Genomic DNA, 14266 nt, shown 5'->3' on the forward strand with positions numbered 1-14266 from the left:
GAGAGGCTGACAGTCCGGGCCTCAGCTTGAAGTACGCTGTCCTATGGTGACCCAGTCACCGGTTCTGGTTGATGGCACCAGAGTTTTCGAGGGAACAGTTCACAACCACGATCACAACCATAATTCAAACGCGGGTCAACTCTATCAAATTCCGGCTACCCATAAAGACTTGTTGCGAGCAAATGTAACTCCAATTATAGATGAGCCCAGATGCAGACAACCCAATTAAACCTGTACCCCTTGACTCCCTTTCCAACGAGAAAACAACAGTAAACTCCATAACCCAGACCCGTCAAAGAATAGTGACAGTCGCCAGGATATCCAACAATTATGATTAAGCCAAAATTGGTCTGGCCATGGGTCCAAGCCAGACGCAATGATACATCCAAGCTATTAAAGAGCAAATGCGCGGCCCTGTAAAGGACGTCGCTAGAGGAGAAAACGCAACAGGAGACGCATGACGAACCAAAGAATATTTAGTTGCTTGTTCGATTGGCATCCGTTGACTGCTCACCATCATCCTGAACAATTTTCCACCTCCTGACTGGCCCTTGCATGTCGGCCCACAGGTCAGTAGGCAAAAACTCGCCCACTTCCTGTCGGAAAGTCTCTCGCTCGGCACGATCAGCTTCGAGCATCTTGTCGACAGTTTCTTGCGCCTTGCGCAAAGTAGCCTGCACTTTATCTTCGACAGTCTGGCGACGCGCGACCTCGATGAGCAAGCCGTGGTAGGCACTCGCGTAGCCTTCGTAGAATGCTCGCATTTCAGTCATCTCCTCGATCTTGGCAAATATTACTTCCTTTTCCATCGCCCATCGGCTCAAGAAGTCGTCTTCGGCGGCCTGGTAGCTTGCCAGGCGATGGCTGACTTCGCTTAGCTGGGTGAAAGCATCGAGTATGCCCGAGTTGGCCGCTCTGGTCCGCTCCGCCACGTCTTGCAGAACGGAGTACTTGAGCTCAATCTGGGCAAGATGTTCTTGGATGTCGCCCACAACGTCTTCCACCATGTCGGCATCCTGGACGACCACGCGGAGCATCTCCGCTCGATCCTGTGCTGTCTGGGGTTCGAGGTCGGATTTGTTGGACTCTTGCTCGGCAATGACTCCCGATATTGAGACGCTTTCGCTGCCCTGGGTCTGAGTCGCCTCGGCGGCCATCCTGCGGGCTAACGCTGCGGCTCCCTCGGTCGTCCGGATAGCCGTTACGCACATGTCGAAATGCCGCGTCAGAGAGGCCAGATTCTCGGCCATGACGGTGGAGTGCTCAAACAGGTCCAGCATCATGTCCGACATGCCTTGATCAGGTGGCGCAGGGATGGGCGCGCTATCCATAATTTTCTTTGTGTTTCGGATGTCGGTTTCGAGTCGAAGCAGGTCGCCGTCAAACGACACCTGGATGGCCTGCGGCATCAACCAGACACGTCAGTATCAGGTACAATAGCCCTCGGAATTGAATACTACCTACCTGCAGCTCCGCTATGCACGCCCTCATGGATTCCTGTATTGCGCCAACGCTCGTCTCATCGACAAAGTCCATGAGATTCTTACTCTCCTCCCCGGGGGGCCGGAGCGCCGGATCGACGGGCGTTTCCCTCAGCATGTCCATGGTGCCCTTGAGCTGCGCGTCGACGTCGTCCATGTGCTTCAGCAGCTGGAAAAAGTCCTTCTTCCCCCACTCGTTGGTGGCCTGCAGGCTCGCTGCGAGACGCGACAGAAGCTGCGCTTGGTCGGTGATGGCGGCGCGCAGGAACTTGGTCTGGGCCATCAGCACAACCGTCTCTTCGTGCTGATTCCGCGCCGCCCGGATAATTTCTTCGGCTCTGAGCACGAGAGTGATGGACGACAGCGACCGCTTTGATCGGAGCAGATGGCTGACGAGCGTGTCGATGGAGATGGTCGGATTGTCGCCTGAGGGCCTGGGCAAGCCGGTGGACGACGAGCCCAGGCTGCGCCGAGTTGAAGGCGCAGGGGAAGCCATGTTGAATGAAGTGAGATTGCTGTGAATAGGAGTCGGTCGAGTGTCGGGATGGAATGCTCAATCCGCTACATGGCTCACATGGTGAGCGGACGAGGAAGAGACGTTGGCTGTTAATGTTGGATGTTGGATGGTCTGCCTGAAGCTGGGAGACTCAACCGGCGGAACAGGAGCTCGAGATTCGGGGCGGCCCGATAAGGCCGATAAGAGCAGGGCAGCTGGCGTCATTCCATTCAACCTTCTGGGCGGTCTGTTAGCGGTCTGTCAGCTGGTCGTTAGTGCTGCAACCTCCCCGGGATCAACCCCACAGAGAGTGCCGAGCCTAAGGTACAGGATACCCGCTGCTGCACCGCGGATGGCAGCTCTTGGCGGGCATCGGTACCTGACACGTCGGGTACCTTACCTCTCATCGCCCGAGAGCAACTGGGCTGTACGCACTGTAATGGGGTGCGAAAAGCTGAGGTGGTTAAAAAATGGACTCAACAATGGCATCACGGCGGCACAGTCTTCCTCTCCGTCACATGCTAAAAGCCACAGAATTCGTGTGGCAGTACGAGCTTTGTATGCCTTTGGGTGATGCAGAGGCTGGCTGTCACGAGGGAAAACATGCGTAACCCGAGAAGTGCCAATCAGAGTCGGCTACCTAACTCGTACCCGAATTGGAGGTGTTTGCCTCGGAACTACAGTTGATCAGAAAGTGGGAAGCAAAGAGAACATGAAAGAAGCCGCAAACTGACCTCAACCTCGTTGTCCATCGATCAAGCTCAGGCCGTATACTTCGGAGCTGAGAGCAGAACCTGGAGAACTTCCAGTTCGCGAGGGCTGCATCGTAGTATATCCCCATATACACATCTCAACGATAGCTTGGTGGCTGCAGAGGTAGACGTATTCCACGAGCACTGCTTAATGTCCATCCATCTTGGGCCATAGCCGGAGAATGGTGGGATGGCGAGTCCATTGATGTCTTGAATGAATGACCTGATTTGGAGTCAAAGAGAAAAGGGTAAAGCATTAATAATGCCGTGACACTTCCATCACAGCATCATAGAAGGAGGCTTACCGGCATATGTCTCGCGCAGACTCAGGCTCCTCCGATGCAGCGCATATAGCTTCCACCTCACAATAGAGGCGCGCTAACTCGCGACATCTCTGAGAGGATAGACCATCAGGATTAGCCTCCTGGATATAGCTAAGAATGTCCAGCAAGAAGCCGAGATCGTCATTCATGGACACACCGAGGTCTCAATACAGAAACGCCCATCTCCTTGACAAGTCTTCTGTGGATGGCGGCGGAGTGCCAAAGTCTAGAAAGGGAAAGGGCTCATGAGGCTTCATGAACCCCAAGCGTCGCCTCTGTAGATGCTGAAACGGCATGTACGTCTCCCATAACGGCCTCAGATCTCCGGTCCTGCAGGGCACCGAAATGTTCCTAACCTTGCTTAGCAGATCGGGTTTGCCAGTGACAATCTGGTGCTGGGTTTTCCAGACATGCGCCAAAAGTTTCAGCACAATGTCAGGTTTTCGCCGCGATACTTGAGCAAATTCGTCAGAAAGATTGTCTCCTGTTTGGTTGGCGAGCCGTATGTGCTCGCGTATTCCCAAAGAGTCGCGCAACCACTGCTTCCATGTCGGGTACCTGTAGGTGGCTAGCCCAAAATGAGTACCGATAGAGACAGAGGGAGGATGTTCCAGCAGTGAAGGGTTCAATAAAGATATATTGCAGGATAAAACTCCAGAATTCGTAGCCTCCGTGTGGCTCAGGAGCTGCTCGGGGCTAAAGGGCGTTCGGCATGGTAGATAGACGACGTCTTCACGCGGCCTTTTGAGTTGTAGCTTTTGGTCGAGGATATAAATGTCGCGCAGCTCGTCATTCGAATGGCGGTGGTTATGAGTGAGATATAGCAAATGTAGATGCTCTTTGCAAGCGGTGGGCGTGAGTTCACCTAGAGTAGCATGTTGTTGTAATATGAGCGATCGGACCTCATGGATAGGAGCTTGGTGTACACCGAGCATCTTCAATATCTGCCCATGACTTTCATGTTTCAGTATCGCTTCATGGACAACTCTGATCTCCGAGTCCGCTGGGATAGGAGCGCCAGCTGAAGTTGGCCAAAAATGGGGCCCAGCTGCCAGCGAGGTTAACGAACCGTTCCGTAAGGGGATAATGTCCAGCTGTCTCGCGACTTCCAGGTTTGATTCGGTTTTTGACACAAGGTCCGATATTCCTCTGGCACTCTCTATAGAGGTTCTGGCGTCTTCGTCGGCCATTTTGTGCTTGGCTTAATAGCAGATGTGATGAACGTCGTAAAAGGGTGTGTTGTCATAGAGGAGAGCGGGATAAGTGACCAAAGTTCGCCCACAAGACATCAAAGACAACTTGAAGATGTGAGAGACACATTTCTGGCTGACGACGGAGATGAACCTCTAGCTACTGGGCTCTTTTATATGCATTATCTCCTCGCATCGCATCTTGAGAGCTGAGATGGTGTTTCTGACAATGACTCTGTATTTATAAGTCAGCTTCATGTTGTAAGCATACGGTCAACACCGGTAACAGATCGCCCGACGCTGGCCGCCAATCAGTGCCTTTCCAAGAATTCCTCGGCCGAAAGAATGGCCAGTCATTATGATGTGAGACGAGAATGCTTCGATTTTTACGACTGTTTTTGATGAATGATGTACATGTGATTTGGGGCATATCAACCCCAACCCTGACATGCAAGACAACCACGAACCCTCGAGCCAGCCAACCGGAAAAGCCTGCGTTTTGTGTGACAGCATATAGAACCCAGATCCTGCACAAAGCCTTCCGGCCTGGCTGATCGATCCTTCAAGAAAGTCTTATGACCATCCTTTAAGAAGCGTATATGCTTCGTCTGATGAACCGCTGAGCGGAACCCCTCCATTCCTTCTGAGCCTCATCAAGCGGAACTTGCCGAATTACTCTTTGCGGTAATCTACGTACCGCCTCTCTCAAAACAGTAGCAAATAGATAGCATAGAAATGATTGTTCCAATCTGGAAGATTGGCAAAGGGCCGGCCAAAGAGGGTGTCCCGCTGTCAGCATTCGGCTGCCTACCTACTTTCCTAGGTACATCCAAAGCGAACCATCACCCACGCGATACACCCAGGCGCTACCTACTACCCATAGAACAGTTCCGTAAAGGCGGAGGATCGTGCTCATTTACATGCACGTTTCATGCCGTCGTCCCAAAGCAGCGAAAGATGCGAGACAGGAATTGAGCAATGATCACTAGGGAGGCGTCTCAGGCGGACCAAGGTCATTATTAGCGGGCAACGGCAGGACTTTTGATGCGCTTCCATTCGTTTACGGGAACAGCATCAACATGCATATGTCATCTTCCAAAAGGGCAATTTACAACTCAAATGCTTCAGCCTTACGATGAAAGGCCTCCAAAAATAGCCGGCAGTAGCACTGCTACTTGGTTGCAATTCATCAATCTCGCCAGCCTGATTGGGGGCGCACAGGCTGCCCATTTCAGTATCCGCCGGTATTCGCGTACTTGCTCTTATTATGGCGACCATCGGTGGCATTATCAAGAGTCGAGCCCATTAACGAGTCCAAAAGTCAACGACGTCGGTTTTGAAGATGTTGTAGAAGTCGAGTCAACGATTGAGAAAGCTGGTCCAAGTTTCGCCAATGTCCTGTACCGTGGTTGACTGAGCTTGGCCTGATCTATGTACTCCATATAGAGTCCCAAAAGCCGATGCATCGCCGAACATCGCCGAACTAACCAATTGGCCGCGATTCAAGGCTGGACAAGGGCGCCTTTAATTTTGCTTTCCATTTCATTCCATCATCTCCTTTCTTCCATCGCATGGAGATAACACAGGAGCCGGCGCTGGGGTACAGAACGGCTTGTACAACGCTGCGAGCAAATACACCGATTGGAGAGCGTTGATTACACTGCAGAATGGGCAGCGAGGCACAGCTTACAAACAGTCTGCAAGCACTTACTTGGTACATACGGACCCATGCCGCTAACGAAAAGGCGCCGGATAAGTGCAAATAGAGTAATAGTCTGCCGACGGCTGAATGGATCTGGACGACGCATTCAGTATCTGCTGGCGAGATGCCGCATTCCATCGCCGATGAGCTGGAGGACATGTGAGGATTGAGCAGCTGAAGATTAGATAAGCCACAATGGAACTCATTCATACATCTGAGGGCCAACATTCAACTGTAGGGAGAGGAAAGTCATCAGACGGAGAGAAAAAAAAAGGCCCGTGATTCGCTGGCTGTGCTGGCCTGAGCCCTGAGCGCAGACCATCTGAGACACACAGGAGTATTACTATTCATGTCTTGGATGCTTGCGATGGATGGATGGATTCCTGGAAGTTGTCCATGAAAGCGACTCGTGAAAGTGACAAGCGGGCCGATGTTCCGCCCTGTCTGTGACTGGACCGCATGCCGATTTTTTCTGCGCCAGACCGACATCGGCTCGGTACCTGAAGTAGCTCAATCGTGCTGTGGGTATATCGGACAGGTTGCGCTGCGATTTTAGTAGGCGCACGTGCGTAACGGTACTCTGGAGAAGGCAAAGAGTACTTGTGGCCAAGTACCAGCGGATCCGGTGCGTCATCGCCCAGACGGGGACAAATTTTTTGATGCCGGGATTGATTGCGAGACAACGAAGAATGTGAGAATGCAGATGCACTCGGTGGGAGAGGGAATTGGAGGAGAATTAGAAGAAGGATGGAAATAAAGGACATATAATAGATTCTTTAGATAGTTATTAGATGGAATATTCAATGGAAGGAAGTGCTGAATGTCAAGGTTTTTCTCGTGGCACAAGACTGGCGTCTGGCATCAGACTTTGGTGACAACCTGCGCCAACCCCGGCATCTCCAGCTTTTCGAGGCCGTTTCTCGACCAATTGCGAGACAAACATCGATTGTTAGTCATTTCTGCGCGCATCTCAAGACGGAGAACGAAGAACGGAGTGCAGAGCAGTTCAAATCCAGCGTCTTTCTGTCCAATGAGTCATTGCTCTGGGCGAAACTAATTGACTTTAAAAGTCGCCAATCTACCCCACATCTGCCATCGCCGACATAAAAATTCTCTGGCGCCGTCGCCGTTCTCCATTCTTTTCCTCTCCAAGTCCCGGATTCAGATTTCCAGATCGAAGAAGCACTCTTTGTATTCTTCATCACACACACACACACACAAACACCATCGCCATGTGTTCCCACGACGCGCCCGCAGTCGAGATTCCTGCCGTCAACGGCACGCCCAATGGCACCACCAACGGCGTCACCAACGGCCGGCGCCAGCCCAAGCTGCCGTACCAGCAGCACCACAGCGACGAGCGATCAAACACCGGCCGCTTCCAGATCATCGAGAGCACCCTGCGAGAGGGCGAGCAGTTTGCCAACGCCTTTTACGACACAGGTATGGCCTCAACTCTCCATTTCTGCACACAACTGAGACACAATGACTGACTGACGGCTACTACAGAGACCAAGATCAAGATGTGAGCCGAATCACCGCCGTCTCCTGCCACCAGATCCCTTGAACAATACTCATACTATCGCAGCGCAACCGCCCTCTCCGACTTCGGTGTCGATTACATCGAGTTGACCTCCCCCGTTGCTTCTCCCCAGTCTCGCGCCGACTGCGAGGCCATCTGCAAGCTCGGCCTCAAGGCCAAGATCCTGACCCGTTCGTCCCTCCTCCTATCCCGTTACGACGACCGCTGCTAACGATGTTCTCCCCTTAGACGTGCGATGCACGGTAAGAAATACGAGCCGAACGCAAAACTTCCCCTACGACGAAAACTAACTCTGGACTGCGCAGATGGAGGATGCCAGGGTTGCTGTCGCAACCGGTGTTGACGGTGTCGACGTCGTCATTGGCACATCACAGATCCTTCGCGATCACTCCCACCACAAGTCCATGGCTGAAATCACCGAGACCGCCATCGAGGTCGTCAAGTGGATTAAGAGGTATGCGTCCGGTCATTGCGGGTGAAGCAATGCGCTCAGAGCATTGGCCGCATCCCTCATCGAACATACGAAGCTTACCCCTTTCACAGCCAGGGCGTTGAAGTCCGATTCTCCTCCGAAGACTCCTTCCGATCCAACATTGTCGACCTGCTCAGCCTGTACCAAGCCGTCGACGTAAGTTCAACTTCGCTCGAGACATACAACACTTCCCGGTGGCCGTTCTAACCCCATGTATAGAAGGCAGGATGCGACCGAGTCGGTGTTGCGGACACAGTTGGCGTTGCCACCCCTCGCCAGGTTTTCAAGCTGGTCCGGATGCTGAGAGACGTTGTCAGCTGCGACATTGAGTGAGTACCAACAGAGACTACCGTCAAGGGGCCGAGACTAACGTCATGTAGGACACACTTCCACAACGACACCATGTGGTGAGTACGATCCGAGACTGCTAAACAAAGCTTGCGAGTTAACAATCCATCAGCGCCGTCGCCAACGCACACGCCGCCCTGGAGGCCGGTGCCACACGTAAGTGCCAATCACCTCTCTAAGGCTGTATCCTGATCCCGGTCCTCTAACAACCCTTACAGATGTCGACACCTCAGTTCTCGGTATCGGCGAGCGAAATGGTATCACCGTATGTATTGCGAGCCCCGAAGACGAAGACTCTTGACTAACAGTCCTCAGCCCCTGGGTGGTCTCCTGGCCCGCATGATCGTCGAGAGCCCCGACTACGTCAAGTCCAAGTACAAGCTGCACAAGCTCAAGGAGATTGAGGATCTTGTTGCAGACGTCGTCCAGGTCAACGTTCCTTTCAACAACCCCATTACCGGCTACTCCGCCTTCTCCCACAAGGCCGGCATCCACAGCAAGGCTATTCTTGCCAAGCCCGAGACATACGAGATTCTCAACCCCAGCGACTGGGGTGTCAAGAGATGTAAGTACCTTCCTGCTGCCTGTGTCTATCAGCATAAGAGACTGACAAGTTATAGGGATCCACTTCTCTTCAAGATTGACTGGTTGGAATGCCATTAAGAGCAGAGCCGGCCAGTTGGGTCTGATTATCACCGACGAGCAGGCTAAGCAACTGTACGTTTTCTAAGTAGCCGCCCCTGTTGACGCACAACTAACTCGCCCACAGTACACAGAAGATCAAGGCGATGGCTGACGTCCGTCCCCTTGCTATCGACGACACGGATTCTATTATCCGTTCGTTCTGCCTTGAGCATCAACCCGAAGACCAACCCGATCAGTAGATGTTGTGTTTCGGAAGAAAGAAATGAAGCGTTAGAGAAAAGGGATGAAAAAGGAGCGAGAGAATTCAGGGGCTATATAATACCGCCCTTGGGGATCAGTCATTGGACAATAGAGTTCACGGTAGATGTCGCCGTAAAACAAAAGACACTCATGGTTCTATACAAGATGAATCCTGTACAAGTCGCCGTGCCAAGTTGTGTCAATTGGCATTTGATCCTAAACATCCTAGATGGCGTCACTTCGTATCTCTACTCTCTCTTGTATGAGCTTCTTTTTGAAAGACAACCATGCAAACGACCACAGCAGTTCCTGTTTACGCAGAACGGTTCACATTCAGGTGACCCAACTCATCACAGCTATTCCTCCCGTATTTAGGAAGGGTGAAGGAAGTTATTCCTCCCGTATATAGGAAGGTTGAAGGAAGTTGTTGGGGGGGACTGTATTGTGTCTTGGAATTTGCGAGTTTATTTAGTGGCTTTGTTGCCAAATGTCGGGATTACGGTATCGTAACAAGCTTTTTTCTGGTGTTAGGGGCATATAGAAGTGTAAACAAAAACTGTGTGCCATATTTGATGATAGTTGTTCAGATCCCTCATCCGATAGTGGAAAGGGAACATACAGGTTTAGTCTAGGGGAGGTTTTGACCGTGTACATCTAAGTAAACTTTCACGAAAAGACGCCGTCAAAGTTTTGGATAGGTGATGTTGCCCAGTGAGCGCTTCAGCCTTTTGACTCTTTATGATAAAAACTCTCCGTGCAAGTTCCTTGCTATTCTCAACGAGGTTACTGGAAGTCAAAGCCTCGTGGCACTTTTTCCTGATGCAGGAATTACTAGACAGGTTGCCACCATCGTCCTCTGGGGCTTACAATAGCTGAGTCTGGATCTTTATCATGAGGGGGGTTGTGACAGTGTCAAGGTCAGAAGCGAACAGGTTCGATCAGGACGCTGACTGTTGGTATCTCTAGACAATGTCCTGAGGATTATGAGACAATACCTTGAGGAAGACATACTGCTGGTTTGAGTGTAAGACTGAGAATATTCTAATGTTCCCAACCTTGGCAAAGAGCATGTGCTCTGTAAAGACTTCCATGTTGTACACAAACCTTCTGGCATCGTCGTGGCGCCTCCTAGTCCTCCTACTGCCTGTTTAAACAACATTCACCATGGCACAAGCTTTGAGGCGTATCCTTTTCGAACATCGTGGCGTTTGTCTTTTACGTTTGTCTCTTCCCGTCAAGCTGCCGTTGAGAGTATATAAGCAAATCGATGCCCCTGTCTGTTGTCCGTGTTGTTCAGCTCACTCTTCCGTACCATCACCATACATACCAAGCGCTTTCAAAGCTCTTCAAGCGACCACTCTCGCGTACACAAAGGCCTACAAGGCTCACTCACATATACACAAAAGATCTCTTACCTACACAAGAGACCTTTGACATACACAAAGATCTCTCTCGTTCAAAACGAACACAAAGAGCCATTCTGATGGTTTCCTCCAAGACCATCCTGGGCCTGATCGTCGGCACATCCAGCCGCGCCAAATGGAACAACCACTCGGCAGTCCTTCAGCTCCCGCCAGAGATCATCCTGTGCATCGCCGATCACCTAGCCCTGAACGACCTCTTCACTCTCTCCCAGGTCTGTCGCGCCTTTCGGCATCTCACACATCGAGACTGGAAGAGGGAACTTTTCAAGCTCCGTCCTCGCGACCAGTACCGCTTCTGGGTTGGGCTGTCTCTTATACGGCCGCAGTTTTGGGCATGCGGAAGGTGCTGCAGGATGCATCGTATTTGTGATTCCGGCAGGCCCATCTCCTGGGCCCCTTCGGTCCGGGGATGGAGGCGGCTCCCTTGCGGTGCTCATTATAGGGAGCGACAACAGGGCTCTCAAACAGCGACTCGCCGATGTCGCTCGATAAGAGGGATCCTGGGCATGATCTATCTTCGCCTCGCGGGCAGTCCTACGCCCACATTCCAGTCTGCCTACTCTTGATTCGATTGTCGACCGCCGCTTCTCGCCAAGTGAAAGAAAAGCTTGACTCCTGCGGCGGCTAGGGGGCGAGATAGGAGATAGGAGGCAGCGGATTCTCGAGGCTGTCCACCTTGAGGATGCAACTGAGTCAGGCCCGGAGACCCCAGACAAGGAGGTCTATCCTTACTTTCAAACCTACTAAACAGAAGGATCAAGCATTGGTCTCTGTAGGGAGGCTAACCTAGAACAAAGCAGCCTGGCACGACATCCGGCACCAAGGAGCACCCATGAATATTAGTGGGAGATCACACACGAAAGCGCATATGAGGAGGACTGGGTGCATCGAGGGCCCCATTTTGATTTATCCCATGGCAGGATTGGAAGGCTGCAACTGGCGGAGGGTTACAATTCGATTGATAAAGCCAGGGAAAGACATCCTTGGACCAGAGAAGGACTTTCCGAGAAAACCCCTTACGATGTCATTTGCACGAAACCATTGGGCTGAGTCTCCAAAAGGAGGCTCTGATCTCCCGAAGCTATGGACCGGCCGTTGTTATCCACTTCATGCGGAAAGCTACCACGTCCCAAGCCTTGGACCGTGCATCTGCTGGATTCATGCGCGGCTCTCGCACGACTTGGTCTAGAGTGCATCGAAGTGCCGTCCTTAGACTCCAGGCAGCCCTTTCGCAAGGCCAAATGGCGGTGCAAATCATGGGGGTTGCGCTAATGACTGTTGTTTTCTCCTTATTGGTTGAGGAGCTGAAGTAGCGAGTATCTGACGGAAATTGGTATACTGGTTGATTTCATGGACACTTTAGTATAGTACTGTCAGAGCGTCTTTTCGAATAATACAAGCGTTGATTTGCATTGATTTTGACACTGCGATTTGACTTGAGTGAACTACGTAGCCAGTCAGCAACATGAGAGAGTTTTGATTGATTTTGATCCTTCGTGAGACGGAATGTGGGAGACCCCTGTCAGAGTCTGTAAACGGCAAGTTGCACAAACTGCAAAGGGTAAGGGTGGCGATGCTTTCATTGGCAGGGATGTTGTCGACAGGGTTGCAATGAGAGATCGAAACAATCAATCTCCAATGCAACACCAGGAAGGCAAAGAGAGTGCTTACGACGTTCGAAACGAAACATGCAGTTTCTTGCCATGACAGACCGTTTCTTATCAATCAGTTGAGACAGGTTGTCAACTCATCAATGGGCGGCACTAATGTCTTAACCTTAAATCCAAATGCCGGTATCTTCAGTGGCGCCTTACTTCGTCTGGACTCTTTCTTCGAGCGTATCTCCGTAGTTTTGCTCTAGTCATTCTTGGCAACTGTGTCCAGCGCCCAGGACTTGTCAGCGACAAGGCAGTTGGTTGTCTTTGAAGACAAAGCGACAACTGTTTTCGCTCTAACACAAGCCTCTCTTACTAAGGAGTGCAAATGGCGGTAAAACGGTATGTTGATAGCTTGTTGCGGAGTAGAACTAGCAGTTTAAGATCCAATGCCACGTCACCGCGGCCTCACGGTTTTGAAATTAGAGAAACGAGACTTTGGCAATCATTCAAGCTATTTCGCGGTATCGTAGTAATTAACGAGGCAACTCGCTTGCTTCGCTTGTTCTAAGGTATTCTAAAGATTCATCATGATCCTCAAGGCATCAAATCATTTCCACATCATTGGGCAGCAGGGGCGGCAGCGGCAGCCACCTCCAAAAGACGCCTCAGGACGTCATCATCGCTGGCGTTGCCCTGTCCCAGGACGGTCTCGTACGCAGGGTACAGCACCGTCTTCTCAATCTCCTTGTACTTGCCATCCGCGACGTAGACAACGTTTCCTTGCCTGGAGGCGTCGACCATGAGGTAGGCGGCAGCGCGAGCAACCACGAGAGCGGGCTGGGGGACGTGCTGGATGCCCTTCATGAGGTCCTCGAAGCCGGGCAGGACGTTGCTGCTCGTCCATGAGGGCGTCAGGGTGTTGATGCGGATGGGAAGCCCCGCGATTTCTGCAAGTCGCGCAAGACCCCTGCCGAACCCCAGGACGCCGTGCTTGGCCGTAGCTGCATGAACACCCGTCAGCAATGGAGGAAAAACGCGTGGCCGGTAGCGAAAACAAAAAAACACAGTGCTCAAACTTACAGTAATCGACGGCGCGCAGGGGCTGCAGTCCCGTGCTGGAGCCCATGAGGACGATGCTGCCGCCCTCGGGCTGCTCCTTCATGTAGTGAAGGGCCAGGCAGGCGGTGTTGATGAGGCCCCTCAGACCAATGTCGAGCAGCTCGTGCGACGGCTCCTTGAGCTCCCCCTGGTCGTCCGTCTCCAGGGCCAGGTAGTTGGCGCGGGGGCCGATGCCCGCGTTGGCAAAGACGCTGTCGATGCGGCCGTGGTGCTCCTTGGCCTTCTTGAAGAGCGCGCGCAGGTCCTCCCACTTGGACACGTCGGTTCGCACAAACAGCAGGCCGGGCGCCTCGGCCGGCGGCGGGTTGACGTCGCCGCTGACCACCGACGCTCCCAGCGACAGCAGCAGGTCGACAGTAGCGAGGCCGATACCCGACGAGCCGCCTGTGTGGTAGAGCCGGGTTTCCTTTCGTCAGCCTTCAAGTTCGAAACAAATCAAATGATTTCATACAGTGTGCTACAACAGAGTTGCAACGAGATCGCCCCCCGCAAAAAAACAAGGAAGAGGGAAAAAGAGCTCAAACTGTGTCGTACCTGTGAGGACGACAACCTTGCCCTTGAGGGCACTAAGATCCTCGTCCTTGATGAGAATTTCGGCCATGGTGTTGGAGATTAGTATGTACTGTGGTAGTAGTAGAAGGATTTAAACGAGGTAGAGAAGCTCTGGAAATGGTTTGGTGGGATGCAGGATGCAGGGAGGAGACGGCAGAGAGGCGGCTAGAAGTATCGAGATGAAGTGATATCGCACGAGTAATAAATCAGGACAAAGGGGGCTTCGCAGGAATGGGGATCTCGGGAGAGGGAAAAGAGGCGCCTCGTCCGGTGCTTGGTAGCCGACACACGGAGGAAAAGGCGCTTTATAGCCCCTTTACCTGGGGCATCTAGTGAAACGAGCCTAGCCCATCCGCTGCCCCATACGAGCGCCGTTGCAGG

At 52.2% G+C, this 14266-nt stretch overlaps 4 protein-coding genes across 4 annotated transcripts; 1 reads left to right on the plus strand and 3 right to left on the minus strand.

The window, feature by feature from the left end:
• Positions 1–246: 246 nt before the first annotated feature.
• Positions 247–1986, minus strand: BBK36DRAFT_1135331 (hypothetical protein). The gene is made up of 4 exons (XM_024892607.1): positions 1465–1986; positions 477–1400; positions 384–425; positions 247–279 (listed from the first exon to the last, which is right to left on the minus strand). Exons 1-2 carry the CDS (start codon positions 1975–1977, stop codon positions 477–479), a joined length of 1437 nt encoding a protein of 478 aa, XP_024749517.1. The 5' UTR covers positions 1978–1986; the 3' UTR covers positions 247–279; positions 384–425.
• A 752-nt stretch (positions 1987–2738) lies between these two features.
• Positions 2739–4242, minus strand: BBK36DRAFT_1168818 (hypothetical protein; the record flags this gene model as incomplete). Its single annotated transcript, XM_024895234.1, has 3 exons — positions 2739–2952; positions 3035–3163; positions 3224–4242. 3 exons carry the CDS (start codon positions 4240–4242, stop codon positions 2739–2741), a joined length of 1362 nt encoding a protein of 453 aa, XP_024749518.1.
• A 2934-nt stretch (positions 4243–7176) lies between these two features.
• On the plus strand, positions 7177–9191 carry BBK36DRAFT_1200312 (homocitrate synthase; the record flags this gene model as incomplete). Its single annotated transcript, XM_024897127.1, has 13 exons — positions 7177–7387; positions 7454–7469; positions 7533–7657; positions 7716–7729; positions 7793–7941; positions 8031–8115; positions 8179–8288; positions 8340–8366; positions 8420–8463; positions 8526–8572; positions 8623–8872; positions 8928–9024; positions 9077–9191. The coding sequence occupies 13 exons, from the start codon at positions 7177–7179 to the stop codon at positions 9189–9191; spliced, it is 1290 nt and encodes a 429-aa protein (XP_024749519.1).
• Positions 9192–12832: 3641 nt separating this feature from the next.
• On the minus strand, positions 12833–13934 carry BBK36DRAFT_1141064 (NAD(P)-binding protein; the record flags this gene model as incomplete). The annotated part of the gene is made up of 3 exons (XM_024893421.1): positions 12833–13215; positions 13295–13717; positions 13868–13934. 3 exons carry the CDS (start codon positions 13932–13934, stop codon positions 12833–12835), a joined length of 873 nt encoding a protein of 290 aa, XP_024749520.1.
• Between the last annotated feature and the right edge of the window lie 332 nt (positions 13935–14266).

The sequence above is a fragment of the Trichoderma citrinoviride genome (genome assembly GCF_003025115.1).
Source record: "Trichoderma citrinoviride strain TUCIM 6016 unplaced genomic scaffold BBK36scaffold_7, whole genome shotgun sequence".
Classification (NCBI taxonomy): Eukaryota; Fungi; Ascomycota; class Sordariomycetes; order Hypocreales; family Hypocreaceae; genus Trichoderma; species Trichoderma citrinoviride.